This window comes from Lepidochelys kempii, chromosome 11 (genome assembly GCF_965140265.1).
Source record: "Lepidochelys kempii isolate rLepKem1 chromosome 11, rLepKem1.hap2, whole genome shotgun sequence".
Classification (NCBI taxonomy): Eukaryota; Metazoa; Chordata; order Testudines; family Cheloniidae; genus Lepidochelys; species Lepidochelys kempii.
In genome coordinates, this window is record NC_133266.1 from 20236015 (window position 1) to 20252851 (window position 16837).

Consider the following 16837-nt stretch of genomic DNA (forward strand, 5'->3'; position numbering starts at 1 on the left):
GATGGAAAGGAGGCAAAAGTAGGTAAGAGAGAGAGTGGGACTTGAGTGATGTAGAAACAGAGACTGGAAAATTGTCCTTGTCAACATCTGTTTTAAAGTGCTTAAGAGAGAATCTCCTTTTAAGAAGCTGACACTCTTGCTCCTCATACAAGTTATCCAACAAGTCCTCCAAAAAAAATAAAGAAAGCAAGACTTTATATTTCTAATAGTTCTAAGGTATAAACATCTAATTTAAAGATATACTTGGCCACAGAATATTTCTAACTGCATGGAAAAGTAACATATCTAACAAAAAATGCTTAGTAGTTTAAGTACAGTAATTGAATTAGCATATATTAGGTGCTTAGATACCAGTGCCAGAGTAGTGGATGTGATAAGAATTAGTAAATGTTAGGTAAATGCTATTTTGTATGCACTTTTCAGAATTATCTGTTACTTTCAACATCCTCTTCTAAGGAACAAATGGACAGATTGGCAAATTGCATAGCCTTTACTTTGCAGATACATATTGAGTGAATGCTGTGCATCCTCCAGTAGGAAATTTAGTCTCACATAGTTTGGTATACAGGGAATGCAGTTTGACCTTGGGAACAAAAGTGTACTTAATCTTTGTAATTAGATGTAATGATTATATTATTTTTATCATGTAATGTAGTTATTTACAGACAGAAGTCTGGATAAGGGTAACAGATTGTTCCTTTTAATTAGCTTTTTGACTGTCTTGTCTTGTCCTCAAATTCAGACTTTCTTTTCAATAACGGTTTATTAACTATTTCAAAGAACAAAATGGTCAGTTTACGAGACTAATATTTTGACAGAACAACGTAGTAAATAACACTTCTCGTGACTGAGGATTTTTTTTTTTTAAATATCTGTAGGATTTGGGGAGGAAGAAGATTGCCCTGATAAAGTGACGCTAAACCCATTTTAACCAGCCATAGGTATATTGCCCTAGTGTAAGAGACCTATATCTAATGACAGCTGGTACACTGCTCCTGCATGCACGCCGCTGTGATTAAGGGAAAGAGGACATTTAAGACAGTTTTGCATGCCCCTCATTCTGGGTTTGCTATGTGCTGGTTTGATACTGTGATACATCCTTCATCCTGAGTTGGGTTTTTGCACTGTGCTTTAGCCCAGGATTGGGAGTCAATGAGATTTTAAATAATCAGGTATTTGAAAACTTAATACTTCCTTCTCCCAAATAGTAAATGTCAAAAATTTATTGCATTGATTCCCGTCACAGGAAACGAATAAATTAAAATCCAGCGAAACTGCTTTGATTATGGGGATTGGAATGGTATCACTGGAGCTAGACCACGTTCATTTGAATTACTTTGCAAACTCACTTCATTGTTTGGGAGGGGATTGTGTTGACTTCAGATTAACAAATCAAATGTTCATCCATGTAAACATGCACATTGGAGTCCACTTCATATCTGCTTTCTAAATTTATATATGTAATAGAAATGAAAGCAGGCATTACTAGAATTGATTCATATACACTAGCTGACCTTTGAGAAATAGTCTGCATTTTTAAAATTTCTGTCAGACAAAATTTGGGTAGATCTAAACTACAAAAGGTTAACTTGTTTGTCAGCTTCTTTAGGATGATAGTTGAAGCATGTTCAGTGCATCTAAATGCAGAAAAATATTATGACAACTCAAACATGTTGTAAAATACACATTTAATATCTGTTGCCAGTACTTTTGTTTTTATTATTAGTCTTTTCCTTAATATTTTCTTACTGCAATTGGTAATATTGTTACTAAGATCTAAAGACTCTTATCTTGGGGACTCAGTTGACTAAAGACAATATTGCATATTACAGTATTATTTTAGGTAATTTCTCTTGCCAAGTTACTGCTCCTGTTGTATTTCGGTAGGCTTCCAGGCTAATGTAAAGAAGAATCGCTCTGGTTATTAGTTGACGGTTGTCTATGTATTCAAATCAGTGTGGATAAAAATCAGTTATTTTTAAATAAAAATTTTGTGTTACTTAAATTGAATATTTTTGATTTAAACTAAAACCAGGTTCATTTAAAAAAACTACTTAAAATTAAATTTGAAAAAGCTGACCTATGTTAGGGCCTTAATGTATTATCTATTAGTCATTTAAATTAAATAAAAATTAAGCAGTACATGTTTACTGCCAAGTTTCAAAGAGAGTCAAACCACTGAACTGGTGGATGTCTGGAGCTTAAGCACCTGAAAATGGAGTTGTTTGAACTGGTAAACCAGCTTTTGATTGCATTAGCTTCTTCTGCAGGTACCAGAAGAGAAGATTTTCTTCATTCCCATTTATTCTATTACTTCATTTCATTCAAAATTAAGAAACTAATTAGTAGCTGAAAAAGCAGGAAAGTTTTTGTTTTCATCTTTCAATCTGAATAAAAACTAGATGCAAGAGGATGAGGTGTGCTTGTTCCAAAATCTTGAGGGAATAGTGACTGGAAACAATCAGTTCAGTTAATTAATTATAAATTTCCTTTGTTTAATAAATTCAATTTTAAATGCAAAACATGTTTTGATAAACTTTTCTTCTTCCGTATCTAGCACATTTAAGATAGTTTTAGTAAATAAAAAGCATTGTGCATTTTTAATTGTATTTGAATTTTCATCCAAACACAGCTTGACACTAATCACAAGTAAAAAAATTAATTACCATCTAGTAAATAGTTAAGCTATATAATTGCTTAAAGAAATGTGTACTGATAGAGTATATACTCCTGGTTAGCAAGAAGAAGCTCCAAATTTAGTGTTAAATGTGCAAATCAGATATTTTAATGCTTACCAACCAATGAGAATATACCTGTCTTTAGGAAAATAACTCAAAAGTACAAATGCAAAAACTCGATTAAAATCATGCTTTCCTGCTCGCTACTTTAAATCATAATTAAAATTGGTAATTTAAATAGCTTTGATTTAAATCCACAGTCATTCAAAGTGTCTGGGAAAATGGCATTGTTTCCTTTGGCTAAATATTTATCTAATCTTTTCTATATTGGTTTTTTTAGATTAAAAAAAAGGAAATTTATTCTCACTGTACTATTCCTACAGCTAAAGTATGGAAGCACTATACTTAAGGTCAATATTAGTAGCTAAAAGCAATTAAAATATTAGTTGTATTGATAGGTGAGAGACACACCCAAGTGGTTTCAGACCAGAAGCTTTTTATAACTTACACACAGATATTTGTTCCAGAGTCTGTTCATTCATTTACTACGGAAGACACGTAAGAATTGCCAATAGTATAGTTTTAATTGTATGATGGTGGAATGGGAGAACAGGGTTTGCAGCCCACTGAAGAAACTTAGGCAGAGAAAAGGCTATCAAAGATAGTGAACTGAGCATTAGCAATCTACATTGCAAAATGGTGCTATGAGTATAAGTGTATTTTCTTTAACTGAAGCATTTTTCTTTAAGATGGAATGGTCTGATATGAAATACTTCAAAATTTATTTAGAATAGAGTAAGTTTTCATTGACTACATTTTTTTGCACTGAGTGTTGGAACAGATCTTACAGCATAACAGGTGTGGTCCTCAGCAGGCTTCCTAAATCATTCTTCACTGCTTAACTTTTGAGTAGAAAACGTAAGTAAACTTCAAATCATAGGTATTCAGTAAGCTTTATCCTGTGCTTAGGAGTGGCGTACGATCTGAATACACCTCTACCCCAATATAACGCGGGCTGCTCCTGGCCCCACACTAATCCCCCAGGCCACTCTGGGACTGTGGGACCCCCCAAAAGTGCCCCCCCAGAGCTTCTGCGTCCCAGACTCTGTGGGGGGAGCCCCTGACTGCCCCCGAGACCCTCTGCCTCTTATCCAACCCCTTGGCCCTGGCCCAGCACCCTTAACACGCTGCTCAGAGCAGCATGTCGGAGCTTTACCGAGTTGTATGCGAACCCGCGTTATATTGGATCATGTTATATCAGGGTAGAGGTGTAGTTAAAGGATAAATTATTGGAGGCCCATTATTTAAATAGGTATCCATACATCTATTTTAAAACGTTATACTATTGCAATACAACTTTAGAAGGTCTAGCATGTAATCACATTTAGAACTATGTATAATAAAACTCTTTCCCATAAAAATTTCACGTGTGCTGTGACTCTTTTTAAGGTATTTACATCTGATACTTTAGGTTTTAGACTCCTATAAATGCTAACTAGACTTGTTTTGAGAGTTAAAAAGTATCTAAAATGAGTGACAGACATAGATGATCCTCTGATAGCTGAGCTACAACCAGCAGCCGAGGAAAACCCAAGTAAATATGTACTGCAGTAAAATTGAGATTGTATGCTGCATGTACAACTTAAAAAAAAAAAAATCTCATTAACACATTGATTTGGAAAAAGTTAACTGAAAGTCTGGCTTTGTGATAGGGAGGTGAAGATTATGTTGCTGCAGGAAAGCACGGCAGCATTTACTTTTTGCTGCTTTTGAGGTTAAAACTGTTGAATCAAGACTGATGCAGGCAGGAAGCTAGTTACTGGATCAAAGAATATGCATGTAATGCACTTTGACTTTCCTCTCATGGTGGCATGGTGGTAACAACATGTTTCCTGGAATCTTAAATTCTAGGAGTGTTTGTGGAAGATATTCCACCCCATTATACTGGGGCTCCAGTTTCCTATAGTGGATTACATAGGAAAGCTGCTTTGTCTCTGTGGCAAAGGATGATGGGGGTGGGGTAGTATGGGGGGCTTCTGTTGATGGCACTGCTGGCTGAGAAAATTAAACCAAGGCCAGGGGTCTTAGGAGAATGTGAAGGGGATGAAGATTCTACCACCACTTGTCCTCTGTGTGGTGAAGGAAAAATTTCTGGCTCTAGAAGCAGAGTAACTATTTGACCAGAGTTTGTCAGAGAGCACAGCTAAGGAAAATTGCTAAGGCTGAGAGGAAAGAAATCATTCAAAGGTCCACCGATCTGTTACAATGGGTACATCAGCCTGATTTTGGCTTGAGGACAGGACAGATCTATCTGCCGCTGGCGGGAGTGGAATGTCCTCTTCCCTGTCTTACCAACCTCCTGTGGTGATCTAGCCAGACCTTGTTGTTGTGAAATTTTTCTGAGGGGAAATTCCAAACTTTGTTCAAATTTCTAACAGTTTGGTAAACATTTGTCCATCTAATTCCTAGTTGTGCCCAAAGATAGCATTTGTGTTTAAGGAAGACTGTCTCCTCAGCACTGCTTCCCCTTTTCAGGCATTTCCAGCAGCTGGTGCCCCTTCAGGGAATGAACTAGGCTGGAAAAGGCCAGAGGCAAAAAGAAAATCTCTCTCTCTCTTTAATGGAGCTCAGCCTGCTCTATGGACAGGACATAGTTCCTCCTCACAGCCCAGTCTCAGTCGTGTCACCCAGTTCTTTGCTCTTGGGCAGAATTGGGAAAAACTGGCTCCAGGACAAGCAGCTCCTTCTCCTCATCACCATGGAAGGAGTGCTGCCAGTGTGCCTCTGGGAGGACCATGCTCATAATAAGTCCATAGAGCCTGCAACAGCAGCCATGCTCTTGACTGCTCACTCGCTGTCTCCCCTCAGGCTGCCAATGCAGCATGGACTACCTGCCACCACCATAGAGTGTGGTAAGAGGCCTTTTGGCCCAGCTCCCTCCCCCTAGTCCATCTCTGTACCAAACCTGCTGGGGTTCTCTATGATATCTCAGGCTGGGTCTTGCTGGGGAAATGCAGAGCCCTCTGGCTTTTGTGGCTCCCAAGTAGTAGAGAAGGGTTCAGTTTCTGCAGACTTCATTCTGAATTCCAGGCTAGTACCTTCTTGGAGAAACCAGTGAGGAGAGTATCTTTGAGGCTTGGGAGAGAACATACAAGCTTAGTTATAGGAAGACAGCTGTAGGAAGAAGAAAGAGAAGGGGACAGACCTTGGAGGTGGGGGGAGGAGAAGAAGGAAAAAAGCTATTTTGGTATGTTTAACCAAGTGGTGCAACTAATCAAATTTGTGTTTTTTAATTTGGTTGAAAGGATCGGCAAAACTAAAATTTAGTAGGAATGCAGGCGAACAATGGCCATGGAGGGAGGCAAAGGAAAATGTAATATTTATTGGTGGTGGTTTTTTCATTTTAGAAAGTTTCATGCATTTTTTTTCCTGTTTCAGTGCCATCTGCAAGACTGTGTTTTTTCCTTATTCAGTGTAATAATTGTCAATATAGGTGTGTGTAGTTACTTGTTAGACTCAAACATGAGTAAAATAAGATTTCAGAACTTAATCTGGATTGTAGCCAGTCATTACCATTTTAATACAAATATGTATGCTTTTTCTGTCATTAAGAGTTAGCTATGTTGCTTCATATATAAAGCATACTGAAACAATTTTTAAAAATTGACTTTGGGACAAAAGTGATAAAATATACTTAAAGTTAGGCAAAAATCCATATTTAGTGTGATTCATAAAATACTGGGGAAAATATGGTAGTCTTATTTAAGTCCCTTTTATCAGAAAATGTGAATTCTTATATATTGTTTGTGGTATTTAGTTAAATAATTTTTGTATTTATAGAAACAAAACTGTCCGTGGTTATCAAACCTATAGTATGGTGGTCACGTTCTAGTTTCAGTGATAGTTAGGGACTTGGTTAAAAGAGGCTTTGTGTGCTGGGAATTTTTCTAATATATTTTATTGTAGGAACATGCTTTACAATATTCCAGTTTGTCTCAACTTCTAGTATGTTGGAGAAAACATGATACTGAGATGTAAGAGTAAACCACAACAAGAATATTTTGGGCTAATGTAGATTTAAACACAAACTATTGCCTTCTCTGCTAGGTGTTGCTTTTGATACTTTCAGTAATTTACCGAATGGAATTTCAAAACTACACCGTTAAAACAATAGCTGGGGTACCAAAATGTAGTAATAGGCTTATTTCCTCCCCCCACCACCATTGAACTATTCTTTGGTCACTCCATTTTATTAAATATAATAATCTTATTTTTTGTAGGAAAATTGCTGAAGTGTGGACTGCTGCCGTGACACTGTAAATCTGCAATAAAGGTGGCAATGTCGAGAGTCCCCACCCCTCCACCACCTGGAGAGATGTCCAGTGGACCTGTGGCCGAAAGCTGGTGTTACACACAGGTAACTTATACAAACGTCAGTGACTGGGTTTTTCTTTTCACAAGATCAGTCTAGGCAAATGTTTTTCTGATAACAATTTGAACAGTGCTGACAATTGAACTATTCTCATTGGTAGCAGTTACCTATATGACAAGTGATTTAAAAACTGAAGTATCAATTTGAAGTAATTTTCTACATCTTTTGTTCAGGTGAAAGTAGTAAAATTTTCCTACATGTGGACCATTAATAACTTCAGTTTTTGCCGAGAAGAAATGGGTGAAGTTTTAAAGAGTTCTACATTTTCATCAGGGCCAAATGACAAAATGAAGTGGTAAGATCTCTTCTTTTTATCAGTTGTTTGTGATCTTTTTAACTTAAAGGGTTGAAAAGTTAAATAACATACTGAATCAAGAGAAGATTCTGAAAGGCTTATAATACTAAGTATCTAGTGTTTTTCGGATAAGTCATGGTTATAGCAATCATAGAGGGAGAGGGGAATACAAGGGAAACATTTACTTGTTGGTGTACATCATCATGATGTATTATCAAAATGTTTCTAAATTTATTCTGTCCAATTTAAAATTTAGTCCTTTACATTTTGTTTCAGGTGCCTGAGAGTAAACCCAAAGGGTTTAGATGATGAAAGCAAAGACTACCTGTCATTATATTTGCTTTTAGTCAGTTGTCCAAAAAGTGAAGTCAGAGCAAAATTCAAATTTTCCCTTCTGAATGCTAAAAGAGAAGAAACAAAAGCAATGGGTAAGTGGAATTACAAATGGTGTAATGCAGGATTTTAAGGAAATCCCCATGAAATTAAACTCTGAAATGAATTTACTTTTACTTTTAAAATAGAGGATTTAACTCTGAGGCAAACTTTAAAGTATCTAATGTTTAAGGTCCTCATATGATCTTCATTCAATTTAAAAAAAAAATCTTATTTCATATTTTCCACCTTTATGAACATTGAGCTAATCTCATAAATTGTAATTGCTAACCATAGTCATTTCAGATTCAATCTTTATTCTGTTATCTGGCTCTTACAGTGGGTTCTGTTTTATGTTACCCCAATTTTGCTTATTTTTTAGTGGATTTATTTACTTATTGTTGATCATACGCTGATACTTGCTGATTGATTGCCATATTAATTACGTTAAGTTGAAATACTTTTTATTGACATCTCTTTACACATGTGTAAAAACTCTAAACTTTGATCTACTTCTTCCCAGTTTGCAGTACAGTCAATCCATATATATATCCATATATACGTTCGGGTTCTTTGTATGTATGCTGTCATAAAAATAAAGGGAAGGGTAAACACCTTTAAATCCTTCCTGGCCAGAGGAAAAACCCTTTCACCTGTAAAGGCTTAAGAAGCTAAGACAACTTCGATGGCACCTGACCAAAATGACTGATGAGGAGACAAGATACTTTCAAAGCTGGAGGGGGGGGGAGAAACAAAGGTTCTCTCTGTCTGTGTGTTGCTTTTGCGGGGACCAGAGCAGGAATGCAGGTCAGAACTCCTGTAAAGGGCTAATAAGCAATCTAGTTAGATATGCGTTAGATTCTGTTTTGTTTAAATGGCTGATAAAATAAGTTGTGCTGAATGGAATGTATGTTCCTGTTTTTGTGTCTTTTTGTAACTTAAGGTTTTGCCTAAAGGGATTCTCTGTGTTTTGAATCTGATTACCCTGTAAGGTATTTACCTTCCTGATTTTACAGAGGTGATTCTTTTACTTTTTTCTGATCTTTTAAGAACCTGATTGCTTTTTCATGTTCTTAAGATCCAAGGGTTTGGGTCTGCGTTCACCTATGCAAATTGGTGAGGATTTTTATCAAGCCTTCCCCAGGAAAGGAGGTGTCGGGTTTGGGAGGATTTTGGGGGGAAAGACGTTTCCAAGCGGGCTCTTTCCCTGTTATATATTTGTTAGACGCTTGGTGGTGGCAGCAATAAAGTCCAGGGGCAAAAGGTAAAATAGTTTGTACCTTGGGGAAGTTTTAACCTAAGCTGGTAAAAATAAGCTTAGGGGGGGTTTCATGCAGGTCCCCGCATCTGTATCCTAGAGTTCAGAGTGGGGAAGGAACCTTGACATATGCCTTCTTGCTTTTGAGCCTTTGGTTTCATGTTTTCAAATTTTTCTCTCACAGGATGAGGTCTAGAAACTTTTTTTTTTAACATGACATTTCAGATTCTCCTGTAACTACATGATTCAAGGGGCTGGAGTGCTTAAGAAAAACACCAAATATGATGAGACTGTACAGCAATGCAGTTAGTTAACTGTTTAAATGTTCAGACACTCAAAATGATGCCTGCACAAGTTGGCAGATCTCTGGATGGGAAATTCAGAGCACACCATAGGAACCACTGGGCTTCCTTGAGTTTTTGGGTCCTTATTGCTTTCTATCTCAGGATGACCCAGACTCCTCAGGGTATACCGCCTGTAATTTCTCCCTTTACATAACTACACCTATGTGCATTACTTAAATTATTTCCATAAACAGAACACAGGTCCCAAATAATACAATATAGAATCCTGTACAGATGTGTCTTGGGCTAACATTATAATATGCAAATTCTATGTCTGCCAAAATTAGTTCTTCCTCTCCTGTCTACCATAGATGGAAACAACATATTCCATCCCTTTAAGCCTTCTCGTTTACTCCTGTATGTGTTGACAGGAAAACATCCTTTATTTAGTTTAATACAATCTCCCTATCCATTCATGCAATTAATTAAAGGTGTGGTGCATGATGTCTAATATACATGTCCATTTCATATAAGACGTGAAGAGGGATCGTATATTGTGAGAGAGCTATTACTTTTTCATTCATTTTTTATTTTAAACACTGACTAGCAAGAAATGCTGAAACCAGTGTTTTGGGTTGTTTACTCTAGTTTGAAAATCAGAAATCACAAATAAGCAAACATCACACCTTGCAGTTTTTGTAGTGGCAACTCTTAAGTTTTGAGTCACTTTTGGGCCCTATGGTTGAATACCTGTACTCTTGAATCTTATTTTCATTGCCTTTCCAATTATTTTATTTAGGTTCCTATTGACTCCTGAATCTGGAGCTGCTTTATTTTTATTTAGACTTAAATACAACACAAAAGGATGGCTATCCAAGCTCTAGGATGTTGACTAAAGATGCAGAGCTCTGTCCACAGTTCTCCTTGATGTGAAGGGAGTTGTGTGTGGAATGGATAAAGACTGATCCTTTTAATTGTTTAAATTCTAGTGTAGTAACTATTTTCATGTTGCTTCACTTCTCTGGTATTGTAAACCCCTAACAAACTGTTGTTTTCAGTTTAATTTTGGTTGCTGCTTTTTTCTAGATAGCTTTCTAATTTTAACACATGAAGGTGGAGGTTATTGCTAGGCTAATTCTAGAGATAGTGAATTTGAACACCCATTGTTTTGTTTCCTTTTTCTGGAAGTTATTTTGTGATTGAAGTTTTACAGTGTTATGCGTTTTGAGATGTTGGTCAAGAAGAATCAAAAACATGCCCCTAGATGCCTTAAAGTTGAGTGGATTGACTCTAATCAAAGCAATATAACATTATTGATTTAAATTATTTAATCAGCAAGCAGCAAACCTTGATTTAAATGACTTTAATCTTATTTTTCATCTGTATTTCTTTGTATTTCCCTAAAGAGAGGGTGAGTTTCATTGGTTGATATCCATTAAAACATGGTTGACTTAGACTAAATGTAGCCATTACACTAAACTTGGTACTTTTTGCTAACCAGGAGGATATATGATATTTATATAAACTTATTTAGGCAATTTTATAGCTTGACATACTCATTTAGATTTTTGATATTTACATTTTTTTATTATGGTGAATGGTTCAAGCTCTCTTTGTATGAAAATTCATTGAAATGCACAAGAACAGCATTTTAAAATCTTTTAGTTAAATAAAGCTATTTTAAAATGTGCTGGATATACAAGAAAAAGTTTATTAAAATACATTTTGCATTTAAAACTAACTGATTTACTAAAGAAAGGGAGTATTTTCTGTAGTTACTGAATAGAACTCCTAGACTGTAAGTCCAGAAGGGACAATTGTGATATGATTGTTCTGGTCACGGTGTCCTTCAGGATTTTAGAACTAGTACATCTCTTCCTCCGACCTAGTTTTTTATTAATAGATTTTGAAAAAATTTCCTGACCCAAAAGGGACTGAGTTGAAATCTTGAAAACTCATTAACCAAAATCTAAAAAATTCAAATGACATCAGTTGAGACATCAAAATCAAAACAACTGCTTTTATTGTTTTATATTTTATCATAAAATAATTTTAAAATATCTAAAGAGAGGTCATTTTGACCTGAAAAACAGGACTTTGGGGGTTTTTTTTTTTGTCAAAACAAATTGACAATTTCAAAACTTTTTTTCAAAAAATTAATCAGAACCAACCCTTTCTCACAAACAATTTTGCTTTTGAATAATCAGAGTTGTCTGGTTAAAAAATTTTTCCCAACCAGCTTGGGTGACTATACAAATTAGCTTGTAGCTAGAGAGGAAATATCTAAATGAATAGTCCTTGATTTAGTACAAATAAGATTATCCTAGACAATTCTAGAGAACAATATAGAGAAAATTATTCTGGACAAGTCTTTTAAAAACAAAGTAAATATTGTTTAGGATTTTCTAAGAAATGACACAATATATGAAGTTTGTTAAATTGATTTAACTAAAGTCAGTTTAACTGTTAAGCTTTCTCAGTATTGTTTTTTTTTAAGCTCAGTTACCCCATATCTTTCTGTTTAACAAAATGTTTTGCTTGAGCATACCTATTCTGTTTCTTTTGTCTTTTACCAGAAAGCCAAAGAGCATATCGATTTGTGCAAGGCAAGGATTGGGGTTTTAAAAAATTTATCCGAAGAGATTTTTTACTTGATGAAGCTAATGGTTTGTTACCAGATGACAAGCTTACATTATTTTGTGAGGTATGGGTTTTTAACTAATTAAGATAGCTTTTAAAAATCAAAGCAAAAAGATTCTGTTTAATAAAATTATGTACTTTTTTGCAAATATAGTAAATTAGCAAGTTTAAAACCATAATGTGAATATGGTGTGTTGAGTATTTCCTTCCTTGATATATGTGTGTGTGTACTAAATACCAAAACGGGTGTGATCTTATGACAGTGAACCTATTGGACTTCTCCGAGTGACTAGGGAATGAGCTGTAGAGCTTCTTTTACAAATGGTGGTTGATAAATCCCATAGATGGAAACTCAAGTATAGTGAGGTTGCTCTTTTCAGTAAAAATCTATTTAGAAGAACAATCAAACTGTTCTCCACTAGCTCAGGAATTCATTTTTATCCTAGACTGCTATTACAAAATAAGCTAAATGTCTATAGGAAAGAATACTACAATCATAACTAGTACATTTTAGCAAGTGAGCAAGTTTCTCAAGTAAAATGGACATCAGTTCTTTAATAAATAGCTGTCTTAATTTCTCAGCCAGTGGCAAGATTCCTACAGCAACTTCTGCTCATGAGAGGGAATTTAAAAATTGATATATTTAAATTCTTAAAATCAAACTACTGTAGGTGTACTGCTCTGACTTATATTTTGGATTTTAGCCTGAAGGCTAGTTGTATAACTTATTACCTTTATAACCCTACAGTGTGAACAAACATGCAGGTTACTTAAAGCAGAACAGAATAAATACCTGTATACTTAGTGTATATCATGGAGTTAATTTTAGCCTCATGGAGAAATATATGAGGAAATAAAATGTAAATCATAATAAATCATGCCAGTAACCTAAACGGTCATACTAAAATCCAGTAAGACAGCTTATGACTTTTTAAAAATGGAACCCAGAGAACAGTTGTGATCTTAGTGCATCTGGTATTAAATAGACATTGGCAGGTTATCACTGCTGCCATGGACTGATTAGTGGCTTAGGGGGATGATAGATGCTTTAACTGCTAATAAGTTTGCTTTGATCTGCGTATTTACAGGAAATGTGTAAAATTGTCTTGGCAAGATTACAACTTAATTATATGTCATTATGCTGTGTAGGAAGAATAATTGAAATGTGGCCCCTGAGACAAGATGGTGCAAATATAGTGCATCTTATTTTCACTTAGACAAACTAGTTAAATTAGTTGCATGATGAATTTATTCTGAATACAATTATTTGGTTGATAAAAGCAAATGTAGAAAATACTTGATGGTTATGCGAGGATGCTCATGAGCTCTTTTTAAAACCTGCCCAGCATCAAATAATTTACACCAAACTAGCTTTACCTGATAGCATTTATGTTTGAAAATGACTTGCACTACATAAGTTTAAAGATAAAATACATATATAATTTTGAACATAGGAGACTTATCTATTCTATTAAGAAATTAGTATTCCTACTAATTAATTCAAACATATTCAATCTCAAAACAAATATTTCTTTCCTATTAAAATTCTCTGTATTTTCAAAATATCATTGGCTAATATTAAGTGTTAGAGATATTCTGCCTCTAAAGGCAGAAAGAAGCATTATATTTAGTAGTTTACAATAAATTTGTTAAAATAACTTCTGGCTTAACACCCAAGCAAAGGCTATATAATTAAGGTTGAAATCCTGCTTAAACTGCACTTATTCCACTATTCTGTTGTAGCTTTTAGGCTGCTATGTGAAAGACTTTACACAGTTTTGAGGCACTATGACAAAGGAACCCACCTACAAATGACAATATTTTTTCAGCTTTAATTCTGAATCCCTGTTTTTACATCACTTATACACAGGTCTGGAGACAGTTCCTAGCCAAAAATCAGTAATTACTGCTTTTTTAAATTATAATGTTATACTGTGGAAGCTGCTTTGTAGCAATCCTGATATTGACAACTTCTGGTAAATAGCAATGTTTTGCCAGGAACCAATCCCATCCCTTTCACTTTGATGTTAGTGGGATTTGGATATTGGAAATGGCATGCCATATATTGAGAACTTTTTCGGGGGAAGGAAGCCCCTGGCCCTAGGTAGATTAGCAGGGCTACAGTCAAGGAAAGACGTGCCAGTGCTTGGCACATCCCAGTGCTTCCTTCCCTGACTGCAGCCCTGCAAACCTGCCTCCACCTGGTGACCATACAGGAACTAAGGGGCTGGGTAACCCGCATCCCCTGCTGGAGTCTTGGTGCTGTGGCTGGGTGGGGAAGCTGTGGGCAGAGCAGCATTGGGGAGGGAGGCTGCGGTGTAGGTACTAGGGCTTTCCTCAGGGAGGCAAGGGTGTTTTGGGGCCTGCCGAGCTACATGGTTTCTCTCCCCACTGTTGCCCTCCCCACAGCCTCCCACTCTAGCTCACAGGGACAAGTATATTGCATGGCTCAATGGGCCCTCATGATCCCCTGTTGCTGCCTCCCACAACCTCCCCTCCCACCGCACAGGGAGAGGTGACAAATCTGAGGAACTGTCCCAGATTGAGATGTCAATAGAATGGGTTTTGGAACAAATTGATAAATTTAACAGTTATTAAGTCAGAAGGTATTCCCCCAAGAGTTCTGAAGGAGCTCAAGTATGAAATTGCAGAACTGCTAACTGTGGTATGTAACCTATCACTTAAATCAGCCTCTGTACCAAATTACTGGATGATAGCTAATGCTGATTTTTTTGTTTTAAAAAAATAAAAAGGCTCTAGAGGTGATCCTGGCAATTAAAGGCCAGTAAGCATAACTTCAATATCTGGCAAATTGGTTGGAACTATAGTAAAGAACAGAATTATCAGGCACCTAGCTAAACACAATATGTTGGGGAAGTGTCAACATGGCTTTGGTAAAGCATGATTTCCCTTTACAAATCTGCAGCCAGAGAAGGCACGTTCCCAGCACTTCCTTCCCTGGCTAGAACCCCACAAACCTGCCTGCTGCTTATGAATAACTGCTGAATAATGGCAACTTTTTTGCTGGCAACAAAGAGGTTACTAATAAGTGAATCTACCTGTATGCACAGTTTGGAAAAAAAATAAGTAGATACACCTAGCCCTGGTTTTCAGGGGGAGTCACTTAATGGGGTTCCAGAACTCCAAGTCAAGGAGGCAGAACCTTGCACTCTTTTTCCTTCTATGCAGGGTGAAGGGGGATTATTCAGTCTGCCTCAGATTTAATATAGAGTGCTGCACATGAGACTGTCTTTTGTAATATGCTGCTAGTGTTCCTGTGGCCAGCAGGATATGGTGATATGGTTATGCTTTCAGTCACAGCAAAGACTGGAGTGCCAAACAGCCAAGCAGGGTTATGCTCAGCTGCTTAAGAAGATGAGTCACCACTGAGAAGTAGCAGGATGGATAAAAAGCATGATTTTTAATCAATTTTCAATTTCAATTTATTTTTTAAGGTTAACCTTTTTATTTACATGTTGCTAGTTCTTTACTTTTTCCCCATTTTATAATCTTAAAGTACTAATGTAGATATATTGTATTTATTACTTTATTAGTAGTATAATTTTTAATTTTGTATAGTTTTCTTTTCTCCTGAGAAGTTTAGAATTTTAATTGTGACTCTGTTGTGAAAGAGGCAAGTCCAGGGCCTCATTAACATCCTTACTGTGAGAACAACAAAACTCAAACACAACAAATAGCCAGTGCTATATGTGCAACCAACACCATCCTCTGACACATTGATTTTTCACAAGTCAAGGAATCCATCAGGATTTTAGTTTGATCACAATGGGACTTGTGCCAGTGAGTCGTGCAGGTGCTTTTGAAAATCCTATTTGCCTAAATATGCGTTTAGGAGAGAGAGAATCTTAAAAAGTCCTGGCCTGTACATATAAAAAAGGTCATAGTGACTTTGTTTACATATTGAAAGTCTAAATAACTTTTCATTGTTAACATTGGAGCAACTTTGTTTGGAAATGACACCGATATTATCATTGAGTTCAAGAAAAAAAAAATTGCAAATATTTGTGTATTCTTAACCTTAAGCAAGAGTAGGCCCACTGAAGTCAATGGGATTATTCCTCTGAGTAATTTTATATACCTTTTGAAGCGTTTACAGGATTATTGCCTTAGTTTTCATTATTGCAGGATATTCTATCACAAATAGAAAATAATCTATTCAGGATATTTTCAATATTTTGGTTTTTGCCTATGCCAGTTTTGTAGAATTTAAATAGGAAACTTAACCTTCAGTGGCATTTTAAAAAACAAACAAAACAAAAAAAAACTCTTACAGTTTAATTCATATAAATTTATGGTTGCTAATAATAAAGTTGGGAGGTATTGCCAAAATGGAGGAGGACCGGAATATCATACAGGAAGATCTGGATGACCTTGAAAAGTGGAGTGATAAAAATTGGATGAAATTAAATAGTGCAAAGTGCGAGGTCATGCACTTAGGGACTAACAACAAGAATTTTTACTATAAACTGGGGATTTATCAGTTGGAAGCAGCAGAGAGGAGAAATACCTAGGTGTATTAGTTGATCACAGGATAACTTTGAGCCACCAATGTGATGCAGCCATGAAACAGCCTAATGTGATCTTAGGATGTATCAGGCGAGGTATTTCCAATAGAGATAGGAAAGTGTTAGTACCATTATACAAGGCACTGGTAACACCTCGTCTGGAATACTTGTGTGCAATTCCGGTCTCCCATGTTACAAGATTGGCAGAGATCCTAGGGTTATTTTTACCTTCCTCTACAGCAGTGTTTCTCAACCTGAGGGGGTCATGGGATGGGTTTAGGGGGTCATAAGTGCAAGACTGGCATTCGGGGGTGGCAAGCAGAGCTCTACGCCACAGAGGGCCGCTTGAAAC

The 16837-nt window shown here is 36.2% G+C and overlaps 1 protein-coding gene across 3 annotated transcripts in view; it reads left to right on the top strand.

The window, feature by feature from the left end:
- The window catches only part of SPOPL (speckle type BTB/POZ protein like), a 62396-nt gene that overhangs the window by 21789 nt on the left and 23770 nt on the right, over positions 1-16837 (top strand). For all 3 annotated transcript variants that reach the window (XM_073305374.1, XM_073305372.1, XM_073305373.1), the window contains exons 2-5: positions 6959-7095; positions 7284-7405; positions 7682-7833; positions 11896-12023. In XM_073305374.1, coding sequence (XP_073161475.1) covers positions 7018-7095; positions 7284-7405; positions 7682-7833; positions 11896-12023 — 480 coding nt within the window. In that variant the 5' untranslated portion in view covers positions 6959-7017. The remainder of the gene's footprint in view (positions 1-6958; positions 7096-7283; positions 7406-7681; positions 7834-11895; positions 12024-16837) is intronic.